The sequence below is a fragment of the Caretta caretta genome, chromosome 4 (genome assembly GCF_965140235.1).
Source record: "Caretta caretta isolate rCarCar2 chromosome 4, rCarCar1.hap1, whole genome shotgun sequence".
NCBI lineage: Eukaryota > Metazoa > Chordata > Testudines > Cheloniidae > Caretta > Caretta caretta.
In genome coordinates this window covers 35,417,369-35,432,197 of record NC_134209.1, presented here as the reverse complement: position 1 = coordinate 35,432,197, position 14,829 = coordinate 35,417,369, and the positions used below count along the sequence as shown (strand labels likewise).

Here is a 14,829-nt window from a genome sequence, read left to right as displayed (position 1 = left end):
GAAATGGAAACTCCATGATTTTCCCTGGAATCCTTCCACTGGAGAGTTTGGTCTCCCCACAGCAAAGAGACTGGAAGAGATTCATCCTTGTAAACTGTCAGATTCCCTAGGATCTGTTTAGACCTGAAAATCCTAGGTATTTTAATAATCTAGCTAATGGAAAAACAGAATGAGTAATAGTGGAGCTGGAGAAATGCAATTAGTTGTCTGGGATACGTGATATTAGATGGTGCAAATACAATTTTCCTCATCATTCTAGCTATATTGACTCTCGGAGGTGCTCACATGCTTTGAAATGTTAATGTACACTGGGCCTAAAATATACTTTTGTTACTGAATTAAGAGACTACAGTTTTATGGAGAGAAGACAAAGGAGTTGGGATAGTTTTTTCCTTTTGTTAAAAAAAAAATCCAAAACCACTGCATTATTTTAAAACTAATATTTGAAAAATGTTGATCTGATTCTATAGATACAATCCTACATTCTCTGCTTGAGCAAAATTCCTGTTGAAAGAAATCGATGCGAGCTGTGCCTATGTAACCAAGAATAGAATTAAACCTGGTAAAAGTTTCACTTGATAAAGACTAATTAAGTACTGCAGGATTTGGCCTAAATTATGGGCCAGTTCCATAATTGGTGTCATTGACTTTAGTGGAGCCAGGCCAATTTACCCCAACTGAGGATCATATCTGATCAATTTACAGCACAATTGAATAAATATGAAATTGGCCTGATTATCTTCTCACTTGTACCAGTTTTACATTGGTGTGACTCCACTAGATTCATTGAAGTTACACTTGATTTGCCCCTGAAAAGGTACAATCACACTCAAGGCCAGTATCTGTATGTCCGACTTCTGAGTTGCTTGAAAACCTGCTGCGAGAAATAAATAGCTTTCCTCCTAATTTCATCGGAGCAGGCTTTTTGCATAATGAATTTAGATGTCTTCTCATTTTTGGCTTCTTTCCAGTGTCTTGGAAACAAATGGAAACTTAAAAAAAAAACATTGCTCTTTTCCACTAAGACATCGCTATTTTATAAGGAATTGTGCTTATTAAACTTGTATTTAATTTTATATTAGTTTTCTATAGACTTAACTAAAAGCCTTTTTTTCCAGAATTGCTTTTTTTTTTTTTTAATGAAGGGAGTTTAAGTAGTAGCTTATATACATGTCTCATACTGTATACAGATAAGATTAATGTGATTCAGGAAAGTGGATTGGTTTATGTGATGGATTATCTCCACTTACGTTGGACAGAAAGACAGATGTGAAAATAATCACACATTCGTTACTGGCACTCAGGTAGTGAACCTTTTAATTCTGGGGTTCTGTGCCATACATTATGTTGCTGAATTACCTGTTTTCCCATTACTTTCACATCCCAGTATTCTAGCACCCCAGACAATATAGTGAAGACACAGTTCCATTGCCACCAAAATATTAGAGAGTACTGTATTAGTTATAAGATCTGGGGGAAATGGGACAACTAGGGCGGAACATTTAAAAGGAAGTTGAGAACACACAGAAGCATGAAATATGAAAAAATGAAGGGAATTGGTTATACATGGTATGTGTACATTGGGCAGTACTAAAGAGGGGACCTGATTCCTGCTTCCCTACAGGTTGAGTAATTCCCAGTCAATGGGTGTTACTTGTATCCTGCGTGGAGAGAACTGGGCCACATGGTCTCGAGTTGAGATTACTCTTGAGCCAAAGATGGACCTCCTCCATCACAAGTCTCAAAGATAAAGAAGGCATTTTAGAACTCATCGTATGCATTAGCTCATTTTACATTTTCACTACACTAGAATCATTCTTGTCAAGCAACTTCTTCTAGCAGGTCTATGTCTCTTTCAAGCTCTCTCATCTCAAAATATGGATACTTTTCTCTTTGATACATATGGCTCTGATTCTGCAATTGATGGTAAATTAGTGCATTTACAGCCAAGTGTAACCAAGACAGTTTTGAATATGTTCCATCTTTAAAACAGACCAGGAACTATCTATCTTTCTCAATGGACATCACATGAAACACGAATCCCACCCAGTCTACCTTGGAGTAAACCTAGATAAATCTCTCACCTTATCTTAACCACCTGAGGAAAACTGCAGCTAAGTTGAGGATACGTAACAAACTTCTAAGCAAACTGGCCAGCACTTCATGAAGAGCCAACACGCAAACTCTCTAATCATCTGGTTTAGCTCTCTGTTAGTCTGCAGCAGAATATTGTGCTCCATCTGGCTCCATTTGTCTCATGTCAAGTTGGTTGACACACAGCTACACTCAACTTTGCACATCATAACTGGGACAATTCGACCCAGACCAGTACTGTGGCTCCATATGTTAAGTAACATCACTGCTGCACACATCCCTCACAAGGATGCTACTGCCAGATTGGTTGAGAATACCAGGACAAACTCAAGCTTCCACTTTCACAGACCTCTTCAACCACCCAAGGGTGTGGTTTTCACCAGCCGTTGCAGGCCCATTTGCCCTGCCGAGATTTCTCTACGACATTGATATGGCATGAAGAATGGGCTGTAGCTGACATCAGAAACAAATCTCCTAAAACTGACCTGATCATATGTGTACCTGGTTTTGATTTGCCATGCCAGTCATGGGTCCTTCTGAAAAAAAATTTGAATAGGCCAAGTTCAACATACGGCCAGCCTTCACATCTGGGGCCAACAAGAGGATTCCACAAACAGCTGTGGCCAAAGGCACACAATGTCACACATCATGATGACTGCCATCTGGCCGGATTTGGTGATGGTTTGAAGGCTCTGCTCTTCACGGAGAAGGCTGCTGCAAATTGGCTTGGCAAGCTCCACGTCCACTTAGAAAAAGGGTTATGATTAGGGTATATAATAAATGCAAGCCTTAGGGTTTCACAATATTGAGTTAAAAACACATTGAATTAAAATTAATGTAATTGTTAGTGTTACTTTCATTTAACAAATCTCTGAATTTGTGTGTGTTAATACCTTCAGGGGGAGCGTTGGGGATGTCCTGCATATGTTGTCATGTCTCATACAAATCAATGTCTTGCAACAGAACCTGCTTGAACCCTGAAGGAGATGGAAATATAGCAATCAAAAAGTTAACTAAAGATTTGTGCATATATTTCTATAGAGATAGTCTGCTGCTAGAGACAGATTAATGAATCAGAAAAAAAGTGTTTATGCAGAATTTGGGTGTTTTGCTTACAGAAATGCCTTTAGAGTTTCTGTATGATATAACTTTAGCTTCACAACTAATTGCAAATGCACACCTAAAATCACTAGCTACTACACTTCCTGTGATACATTTATGCTCTTCAAAAGAAGACCTGCCAACACTGTGAAAAATTCAAGGTTTTTGTTTTATGTTTTTTTCCAAGGTAAAACTGAATCTAGTGTTTTATGGATTTTTTTGAAAAAATTTTAACTTCACATTCACATTTTAATTATTATAACATATAGTTGAAGAAAATACTAGAAATATTAGACTCTGCTTTCAGTTTTAATTGGAAAACTTTGAACCTTCTAAAACGTTAAAATGGAAGTGATGAGAAAACATATTATGCCTACTAGGAAAAAATAAAGAGGTTTAGATGTATCTGGAAGCTTAGGCCAGGTCTACACTACAAACTTATGTTGGTATAACTACGTAGTTCGGGGCGTGAAAAATCCACATCCCTGAGCAATGCAGTTTTAGCAACCTAACACCCTGTGTTCTCCTATCGACATAGCTACCACCTGTCGTAGAGGTGGATTAACTACACCAAGGGGAGAAGGTCTCCCATTGGCATAGGAGCGTCTACACTTAAGCATTACCATGGCGCAGCTGCATCAGTGCAGCATTTTAAGTGTCGACCCGCACTTAGAAGGGAAGGGGAATAGATGGAGCCCATTGGTGATTGTAGAGAGGGGTGTAGTAAGTAAGTGGAATCAACTATCATTGAACTGTAGGGAAAGCGGATGGGGTTGTGAACTGTTAAGGGAGCAAGAATCTCGATACTTTTGAAAGACAGATAGGCATCAGATCATGTGGTTCTGTGTAAAAATGGCTAGCTCACACTACTTTTCAATCTTTACAGTGCTGAATTCATTAGATGGCTTTTCCTCATTCTAAGTGCAGTAAATGTGAAAGTTGCTGATCAGTTATGAAATCGGTGATTGTTATATAGGAATTTATCTGACTCAACATGCCTAAAGTTGAAGGAAGTAGTGCAAAACAAGCAATTAATCTGAGAAAGGGCAGACAATCTGACTCTTCAGATTCTTCAAGCTCAAATAGTGTCCAAGTTGCTTAAGATGCCATCGAAGAATGCGAAGAAGTATCTCAAGAATATCTTTGCCATTTGCTCAAATAACAAAAATAAAATGAGTGAAAGAGGAGAGAACTTCTTGAGTCCCGTCACCCTAATTTCCTTACCTATGGGTATTCAGCATACAATCCAACTCTGCTTTAGAAAGGAGCACCTAGCACATTGTATGTTCAAAAATTATTCTGACGCCACCATCAGCCTGGTTGGTTGACGGAAAAAGGAAGATTGATGCTCCAGCACCACTGACATTCTGTGGAACTCTCAGAAAAATTGTGGACTGGATTTTGAGCTCCATTAAAAATTGTGCGCCTGTTTCACAAAACTTTATGAAGCCAGAGGATCTAGTCCGTGTAAGTTTCCCCCGGAAAAGGGGAGTCCTTTGGCTTCTTTGTCACACGTCTACTGGCTGCAGGTGTTGGGAGCATGGCTGAGGAAAGGCTGTTTTTCTGGGGCATACCTACATTGCAGCACTCCTCAGCTGCTAGAAGTTGGGGACCACTGTCAGCTGGTGTCATTTAAAGCAGTCTTTATACAGGGGACTAGGGTGGTGCCGAACTGGCCTCAGTATTGAGTTGGAGGCACAAAGGGATCTCTTATTTCCCTCCTCTTCAGCTGTGCCCATTGTTCTTTGGGCCCAGCTGAGACCGTGGTCCTGTGTCTCTACATTTACATCCAACTAGAAGGACTGTGTTGAAATTTGCACCGAGCATGAGGATGGCTTTGATCAAAACACAGCATGCATTTTACACAAGCGGCTCTCCGGAGAGAGGCATGAAATTTATAAAAGCAATTGATAGCAGTTTCAGAGGAAGTTGCCAGATTACAGGCTGATGACACTAGTGTCACAGTCTCACTGGAAATCTGGTTTGATCTAAGTAACAACAAAAAACTGGAACCACACAAGGACAAAATCAAAAAATAATTCAGAGAAGCTATGGAACCTTTCTATTACTCTAGCCGCCAGTGCAACTGATCTCAAATACAAAGGTCATAGACTCAGCTGTGAACAGGAAGAAGTAACTGAAATGTGGCTGATGGAACAGAGTCCTGAGTTTTGTTTTTCTCCTCTAGCCCTTGAAATTGAAAATCCAGATTTCAACTCCCTAATCTGTGTTTTCAGAAAAAGGTGTCACAGTTTTGTCCCAAATTGTGGGAAATTATGGAAGCAAAATTATGGAAGACAGGAGAGCTGAATTCAGAATTTTGTCAATTGTAAAAAGACCTTCACTCCTGTCCACCCAGCTTGGCATCACTCAAACATAGTTGGAATAATAAATATAATATGTAATTCATTTTCATAAGTATGTGATTTATGGTAACCTGATGAGCTTTTGTGGGGATGAGGGAAATTAAAACAACACTGGTCCTTTCATCCTTTAGAACATTTGTCTCCAACAGAATACAAACTTTATATGCAAATTTTTCTTACTCGTGTCTCCATTAAATTAGGTTAAAAAACCAAAAACAACTACCAAAACTATTTATATATATTTATATGTATATATATATATATATACACACACTATCTTTTGTAGTGAAGAGTTTTCATGTTCTTAAAAACTTATCTCCCTTAATGCATCTCTGCAAAAGGCTGCTTCTTCTCTTATATGACATCAACTCACACTAAATCAAAGTTGGGTGAAAAAGAATGTTTTAAAAAGCCCTGATCATTTTCTGAAGACATTGGTATGTTTGTTTTAGAGGGAAAATCCTAGTTAGAGTTACTGGAAAGAGCACAGAACAGAAGTGAGGAGTCTTTAAGGTCTACCAAGGGCAGAAATCCATCTTTTCCTGACATTAATGCTGCATTGTTCTGTACATTTCTGGTTTACATCTAATTCCTGGCTGACAAGTGTCCGTTTTTCATGCTTATTCATCAGTCACCCTTGCATTAGCACTGCCTTGAAGGCATCTGCCCTGCCTCTTATCGCCTTTCTCAGAAATGATAAAGGATATCCTTAAAGTTTTACCCACCCACACATCACAGTAAAACCCAGAACTACAATGAAGGAATAAAATACAGTTTGTAAAAAAAAATAAATAAATAAAATGGAAAAAAAGGTAATTCTTTGCTGACTGCAAAGATGAAAGCTTAAAAAAGAAAAAAGAAAAAAAAAAAGGGAAGCAGAATCATGCCAGGAGTTAAAATGATTTGTACACAGAAACCGTTACCTTGGGGAGATAAAAAATATAATTTTTGAGTTGTTTTTAGACTAAGGATGCATTACACTTGGAATTTAAAATTGAGCCATTTAAAGATGCTTCACAAAATGGGTCTATTTTTCCTCTCCAAAAAGCAAAGAAATTCAGATGTGGGTTTACATTGAGAGATTGATCCCTCCATTTTATTAGTCCAGTTTTACAGTAGTGGAAAACCATTGATTTCAACACAGTTGTGAATGAGGCTCTCTTTCCTGATTGCAACAGATGTCCCTAGGTATTTCAGGAGTCTCGGAATGAAGTCTCGCCCCAGTGTGCTATGTGTGTGTTTTGTGCTGTGCCTGTAATATGTGGCACAAGAATAGTCATTGACTTCACTGGGACTGCACATTGGTAAGGAGTGTAGGGTTGGGCGCAGAGTTGCATCCCAGAATTTTAATCCTTAAACCTGAATTTCTTTCCATTACATCACATCCTGTACAGGACGGGGGAGAAGAAAAATATCTGTTGTACAGGCTGAGAGTTCTAGCCAAGCCAAAACCACTCCCACAGAAGCTCCAAGGTGACGCCCTACCTGCAGCCATAAAGGTTGCACCTTTGGAAGCAATAATTTATGTAGTGCTTAAATTGTGCAGCTGTATGAACCATCACCTTTTTGATTCTCCCAAGCCTGATATGGCTGCTAATGCAACAATCAGGCTTCATGGGAATGACACAAAAGAGGCATGCTGATTCCCTAGCATCCTAGCATAAGAAATGGATTCTTCCTTGTCTGATCTAATCAGCCTTGGAAGAAATTTTATGGATCCGGGAGCTCGGGCTGCAGCCCAAGCCCAGAAGTTTACACAGCAATGAAACAGCACCGCGAGTACTGGCCCAAGTGGCTGGCACAGGCCAGCCGTGGGATTTCCTTTGCTGTGTAAACATACTCTATATTACTAAAGTGAATGTGGTAAGAGAGTACCCTCCTCCCTTTACCTCACATGACTTATCCTAAGGTTAGGGGTGGAAGAGGTGCCAGACCAGTTTCTCTGACCCCCTGAGAACTGCAGAAAGGAACTCTTGCAGACGTAGGAGCTGTAGCAATTCAGAGTTTCTGCACAGACAAGAGTCCTGACTAGAGTGGACTCTTTTGTTTGTTTGTTTTCAGTTGCAACATTTTCTGAAGATTGTTTCATTCTTCTGGTTTTCAAAATGGACCAAATTTTTCAGTCTGGAATCTTGTGAGACTGTGTTTTACCTTTTTTCCACCTCATTTTGCAAACAGTTAGAACTTTCAAAAATGGCATGTTTTAAAGTTGAAAAATATGGGTTTTGAAAATACTCAGTTTTGAAAAATCTCACCGTGTGATTAAGCTGACAATCAAAATTGATAAGGGTGGGGGAAGAACCCTCTAAAACCACAAACAGCAAGAAAATGAAGATTGGAATGAGAAAATAGCAAATGGAGAATTGTAAGGAAGACAAAATATTTTCACAAGGGTTTTTTGTTGTTTTTTTTTTAAAGGCCCTTTTTCATCAAAAAACTGACTTGCTCAGAAACAGCCCCAGTCCTACGCCAGTGGGATGTATCTAGCTGGACACAGTGGGTGCTAGAGTCACTTACATGAGCTCTCCATCTCCTCAACATTTCTAAAAAGCCTCAGTTAGAACTTTTGTTTGTTTGCTTTTCACCCCAGCCAACTTTATGCTTGGATAGTTAAACATACTGCGCAACCAGTATCTGTCTTCAGCTATCTGATGACTCTATGGATTGGGAGGACATATATAGTTCTGGATGGATAAAGCTCTAAGCACACAGGATGAAGTTGACAGAATGGAGTAGAAAAGCTCCCTATCTTGTAAATACACAATTATGTACTTTTTTCAAATGAGTATTATTTACTTGATAGTCTCTAATGGCTCCTTTGAGAACATTACCCTCTGTTATGTTAGGGACCTGGACTTCGAGTATTTTTTAGTTTGCAGATCACTGACCCACTGGAATGCAGTGGCGTTTTCAAAATATTACAGCATATCAAGTCAGTGAGTAATGGGGAGCTTCATGTGCATTAATCCCACCTGGTGAAAACTCTAATGAAACTTTTGATGGGGAACACGTACTGCTCACACTTATCTGTGCCACCTGTTTATAATAATCAGAAGAAAGCTTCTTTGTGTACTAAATGTAATTATTGCGCATTATGGGTAATGTATTTTAATTTGTAAGTATTAAAGCTTTGCTTTATGAGCTCAATACACCTGTTTATAAATGTGTGTGTGTATACATATCTAATATATATAATCTCTCTATATATATATTTTGTGTATGTCTGTTTAAAAGGTTATTAAGTTAACTTCAGATCTGCATTTAATGTTTGGAAGGGAAGTGGGAAGACATAAAACAACATGCCAGGGAAGACCTAGGAATATCTATCTATCTAATCAAGTTATACTGTGCTCATTGTGGTATCTGAACACCTGAGATTTATTATTACTATACTATTTGATATTTATGACAGTATGCTACTGTTATTAACACTACAGTCTCCTATTATCTCCTAGTTTTAATATTAGGGCACAATAAAACCTGTTGTAATAGTTCCTAAAATGCATTTATATACACATGTTGGATGTAGAATCATAGTTTCACAGAAATGTAAAACTGGAAGGGACCTTGATAGGTTATCTAGTCCAGTCCCCTGCACTGAGGCAGGACTAAGTATTATCTAGACTAACCTTGACCCTGTTCCTAAAAACCTTCAGTGATGGAGATTCCATAAACTCCCTAGGTAATTTGTTCAAGTGCTTAACTATCCTTACAGTTAGGAAGTTTTTCCTAATGTGTAACCTAAATCTCCCTTCCTGCAATTTAAACCCATTGTTTCTTCTCCTGTCCATCAGACTAAACAAACCCATTTTTTTTAATCTTTCCTTGTGGGTCATGTTTTCTAAACCTTTAATCATTTTGTTGCTTTCCTCTGGACTTTCTCCAATTTGTCCACATCTTTCCCACGATGCGGTGCCTGGTACTGGACACAATGCTCCAGGATTATCTTCCTACTGTATTTTCCACTCCATGCATCCGATGAAGTGGGTTTTAGCCCATGAAAGCTTATGCCCAAATAAATTTGTTAGCCTTCAAGGTGCCACAAGTTCTTCTAGTTTGTTTTTTTTGCTGATACAGACTAACATGGCTACCACTCTAAAATACTCCAGCTGTGGCCTTATTGGTGCTGAGCAGCGTGAAAGAATTACTTCTCGTGTCTTGTTTGCTTCTTTTCCAACAGTATTACATTGTTGACTCATATTTAGTCTGTGATCCACAATAGCCCCCAAATCCTTTTCTGCACTACTCCTTCCTAGGCAGTCATTTCCCATTTTGTATTTGTGCAATTAATTCCTTCCTAAGTGCGGTACTTTGCATCATGTGTCCTCGCTGAATTTCATCCAATCTATTTCAGACTATTTCTCCAGTTTATCAAGATCAATTTGAATTCTAATCCTGTCCTCCAAAGCATTTGCAATCCCTCCCAGCTTGGTATCATCAGCAAACTTTATAAGTGTGCTCTCTCTGCCATTATCCAAATCATTTATGAAGATATTGAATAAAATATATTAAATACATTTGCTGTATGGAGGCAATGCATCTCCTTTGGGAGTATCTTTATAGATGCATTAAACATTAAACTCTATTTTTGTATTTTACTCAACTAAATACAGTTATTAATTTTTGCTTATTTAAAATCTAAAAGAAAAACTGAGACTGCATTGCACTTCTGAAGCACCGTTACTCTGAAGGACTCAATGTTCTTTACCAACATGAATGGATTAAACCTCACAAACACTCCTTTGAGCTAGGTGGTGTTATATCCTTTTAATGCTGAGCAAACTAAAAGCTTGTTTTCATGTTCAGTGCTATAGCGGCTCCTATGCCGATGGAAGAGCATCTCCCGTCAGCGTAGTTAATCCACCTCTCCATGAGGTTGTAGCTATATCAATGGGAGAACTTCTCCTGAGGACATAGCGCTGTCTACACAGGGGGTTAAGTTGGTATAACTATGTAACTGGGGTGTGTGGATTTTTCATACCCATGAGCCACATACTTATACTGATATAGGTCTGTAGTGTAGATCTGGCCTAAGGAGGTGAAGCAAACAGAGAGATGAGTCAACATTCTCAAGGTCAGGTAGCTAGTCCTCAGCACAGCCAGAAATAAAATTAGTAAGTCCTTACTACCAGCCTTCTTGCACCAACCACTAGACCACACCAACTTCTAGTTCAGGGTACGTTTTCCTGCTATAGTTTTAAGACCCCTGGAAAGCAAGGTTTTATTGAGAACCCTAAAAACAACACACTGTAGTAGTGATGCACACTGTCTTTTCTATTTTTCCAAAACTATGGTTTGTAGTCACAGCCCTGCACTGGGTGTGGCATGGATGCACACCAAGTCAGCAGCAGCTCTGACAAGAATATGCCGCAGGAAGCTCTGTTTTTGTTCTGTTTGTATAGTGCCTAGCACAATAGGGTTGTAGTCTGTGAGTGGGACTTCTAGGCATACAGTAATAAAAATAATACATAATAATAAAATTGCTAAGAAATCTTTTCCCATGTAAGTTCTCCAACATGATAAAATGAAGTGAAAATATTTTCCAGTCTTTTTAGATGAGGGTCTCTTCAGGACAGTGATTGTGTCTTCCTGTCTGCTTGGAAAGACCCCAACATGCATTCTGCATGACTACACTCATCTGTAAATCTTTGTAAGAATTAATGACTTCACAACCTGCTTTTGGTTTTTACTAGATCTCCGGAAGACTTTTGAACAGGAGCCCCTGGGGAAAGAAGTGTCTTTGGAACAGGAAGTCCTTCTCCAATGCCGTCCACCTGAAGGCATCCCAGTAGCTGAGGTGAGTGACAGCGGCTTCCTGCGCTAGCAATTGCCACTTAGTTGTCCTAACTGAGGCCTAATATGTGGCTAATGGTGCAGTGAATTAGGGTATGGCATGATGAATGGATGGTAATGGAGACCTAACTGCCTGCTGCTGGTAGAATAGATTGATTGGGAACTGATTAATGACTTTGGAGTCAATTAGAATGCCCCACTGGGCAGAGCCGTAGGCAGTTCAGTTTTATTTTTTGTTCTCTTTCATGAAATCAGAACGCATCAGTAGGACAAATACCTGGTGGGATTTATGAATGCAACCCTGTTGTTTTTTTCTTGTCTTTTTTTAAAGTGAAAGTAATTGCTGTCCTTGAGGCAACTGGCTTTCATGTCTTACTAAAATATTTTATTTTTAATTTGCAGTATTTAATTTTCCTCACACATTTGTGTGCACACACTCACACACAGACTGCATAGCACAGTATGAGGGCCTCTGCCATGATCTGATAAAGGACTTCCCAAAGCTGAAACAGTGTGGTGTGAAGGAAAATAATCCATCTTCTAACATGGCTTATCTGTTCCATCGAACAGCAATGAAAAACACAGGCAAGGGTACTCTGTTTTCGTACTGGCAGGAGTAACCCTGCACTATTTAGCAAAAACTGTGCACACAGGCAGTGATTGGCTCCTCCGTGAAAAGGAGCTCACCTCAGCATGGTGGTGGTGCTGGTGGAACAAGGCTTTGACCTCATTCCTCACAGGAGGGGGGTTTCAGAATCACAGAGGGACCTCTGAAATTCTAAATTCAACTCTGCTGATTAGTAGAAAAAATTATTGTTAATGATGGTAATTCCCTCATCAGAATTCTCCTCATTTTTTCTCTACTATGCTCAGAAGAAATTGATGCCAATTTGCATTAGGAGAAGTTAGGCTGTCATGGTTAAGTAGCAAAGTGGTTGTCATTCACTGTTGATGACTGATTTCTCAGGAGATCATGCTTAACGTGTTACATCCCTATCAAACTTGATCTTGGATCTAATCAGAATTGCAAAAAAATGCCCACAAACAGAAGGAATGATTAACATAGTAGATTACACACACACACACACACTATTCAGTAGGTTGTTTTCTTTCCTCTTTAAGATCCTGAGAAGCTCAAAAAAGTGATTGAGTCTGGCAAGCCAGCTCTCTGACAGACATGATATTAATCAGTTGACTTTCCTCAAGAACTTATCAACTTTTGTTGCTTCTTAGCATCCTACCAACCGACTGTTGTGCCTTGACAAGTGTATTTATAACAGGGCATGTCATATTGCAGACGCTCTCGGATAGTGGGGACTGCATTACCTTCACTGGGAGCTGAGCTTCCTCATGAGTGGCAGTTAGTATGTGTGTAGTATGTATGCTCTGCACCTCTCAGCGACTTAACAGCTAGTTCATCTCTTCTATCAAAAAACCCAGAAAGCCTGATTATGTGCAGGAGAGACAAACAGCATGAGTTAGCATGATGAGTAGAAAGGGGGCACTTGTCTCTGTCACAAACATTATGGAAGAAGCGTTAGCCTTTTTAATTGTCTTTTTCTTAAATCAGATTAAATGTATCCTCCTTCCACTGAACTGCTTTAAAGGCTAATATGCCCTGGTTCCTGTGTACACTTCTTAGTGCAGCATATCCCAAGAAACTGATCTCTGAAAAGATTCTCCGTGAGCTGACCATATAATAATTGCTCTTTTTCATACTCTCCGACAGTTCACTTTGTTAGGTAGTAAAGATTCATGGCTGCAAGCTAACTGGCTGTGGAACTTATTTGTGCCATGGCCGGGGCAGACACCAATTCACACTTGGCAGGCTCAGGAGTCATATACCCTGTCTGACATTCAAAAGAACGATTCTTAATGTTTCTTCCCCCTCCCCCCCCCCTTCTCACTTTTGAAGTCAGGAGGGAGATCAGACACCCAGATTGGAGAGCAGCCTAATGCAGCTTCTTTGTAGACTCTTTCCAGCGCTATTAAAAGAACAAAGGCCTGAACACTAATGAATAGGAATACCTTAATGTGACACTATTACTGGCACTTGCTGCAGCTGGTGTGATAAATTTTAAAAAATGGGAAGATGAAAGGTAACTTGGTGGGTTGAAGGATTACATGATTATTTTAATTTAGAGATGAATGTGTTCTTTGTTTAAGACTTCATTTATTTGTTCGGAGAACTTTCTGATATGATGATATAGTTAACCGAGAAAGAAGGGACTCCAGGAAGGCAGGCAATCAGCTGTTAGGCTCTCTCACATTATAGAAAGAATGTTTTGATTCCTGACATCCCAAGTCTGTCTGGGTAATGTAAACACAACAGCTATTAGCAATGTTTCCAGATTCGATGAGGCAGACAAGAGTACCTCAAATTATTCCTCATTACAGGGACTGCTTCTGTGCCCCAGAGACAGATTACCCTGCTGTCCAATACAGAGCAATTGGCGACCCACATTTTCTTGCATTTTTCCAGTTTTCGAAATGGTGAATAGTTTAAAAAAAGTCCTGTGTTGCAGGTAACATAATTCACAGTGATATTACTGTATAACCCTGTCACTGAATTGTTTTACTTTTGTTTTTTTCTCTTTCTTTTAACTTGTATTATGAAGTGCGGGAAACAACCCACTGTTAGGAGGATAGAGAATATATCCCTGTCAATGCAAAGAGGATTTAGACATGTATTCCAAGCATGGTAAATGGCAGTTAACCACATCAAGCCCCTATGGATCAATGGCAGGACAGATCCTTTTGTTTTTAGTAGGTTTGAGCCATGTCACAGTTTTTATGCCAGCCCCTTGCCCCCTCCCCCAGGGAGGAAGAAAGACTAAGGCAGAGATGAGGGAGCAAAGCTTTTAAAGCAGCACTTACCAGTGCTTCAGCTCCACTAAGGCATCATGTGCATTAGAGTAGATTGAAACTGTAGACACTTAAAAAGCCCAAGCTCCAAATACAAGGGTGTGTGTTGCAACACAATGCTCTGAAGGTCTGAAGCAAAATTCATCCTGCTTGCTCACTGGGGACCAGGAAAGGCAACGGATGATTTGTTCAGTCACTATGGAAATCAAATCAACTTCTCTGTGGCTGTATACCCTGACCACCAACTAAGAACAGCAGTAATGCCAGCTGCACTCTGGCAGGTTGCAGAAGGAGAACTGACACAGTAGGGAAAATGAGCAGCGAAATGGCAAAAAAACACAAAAAAGCAACAGCTCTGGCTCTTTCTAGGTTTCCAAAGCATTGCAGTGCCTCCAAAGCAATCCTTAATTGTGTGCATTAGGGCTTCGGTAAGGATGGGAAACCAGTCCACATGGAGCACATCAAATTTTAGAACCAAACTCACACCAAACCTTTCTAGAGTTCTGCAATGTCTGGGTAAGAGTTGGCTATTTCCTGTCTGTGCCCCAAACAAGCAGTGGAAATGCTAAAATACCATAAGCGAGATTCTTATGATATTTCTGCACATAAC

At 39.6% G+C, this 14,829-nt stretch overlaps 1 protein-coding gene across 4 annotated transcripts in view; it reads left to right on the top strand.

Annotated features, from left to right (window-relative positions):
* The window catches only part of UNC5C (unc-5 netrin receptor C), a 349,485-nt gene that overhangs the window by 248,070 nt on the left and 86,586 nt on the right, over positions 1–14,829 (top strand). For all 4 annotated transcript variants that reach the window (XR_012668038.1, XM_075127533.1, XM_048847236.2 and 1 more), the window contains exon 4: positions 11,255–11,358. Coding sequence is in view for 3 of the 4 variants with exons in the window: in XM_075127533.1 (XP_074983634.1) it covers positions 11,255–11,358 (104 nt within the window). In the remaining variant the exon portion in view is untranslated. The remainder of the gene's footprint in view (positions 1–11,254; positions 11,359–14,829) is intronic.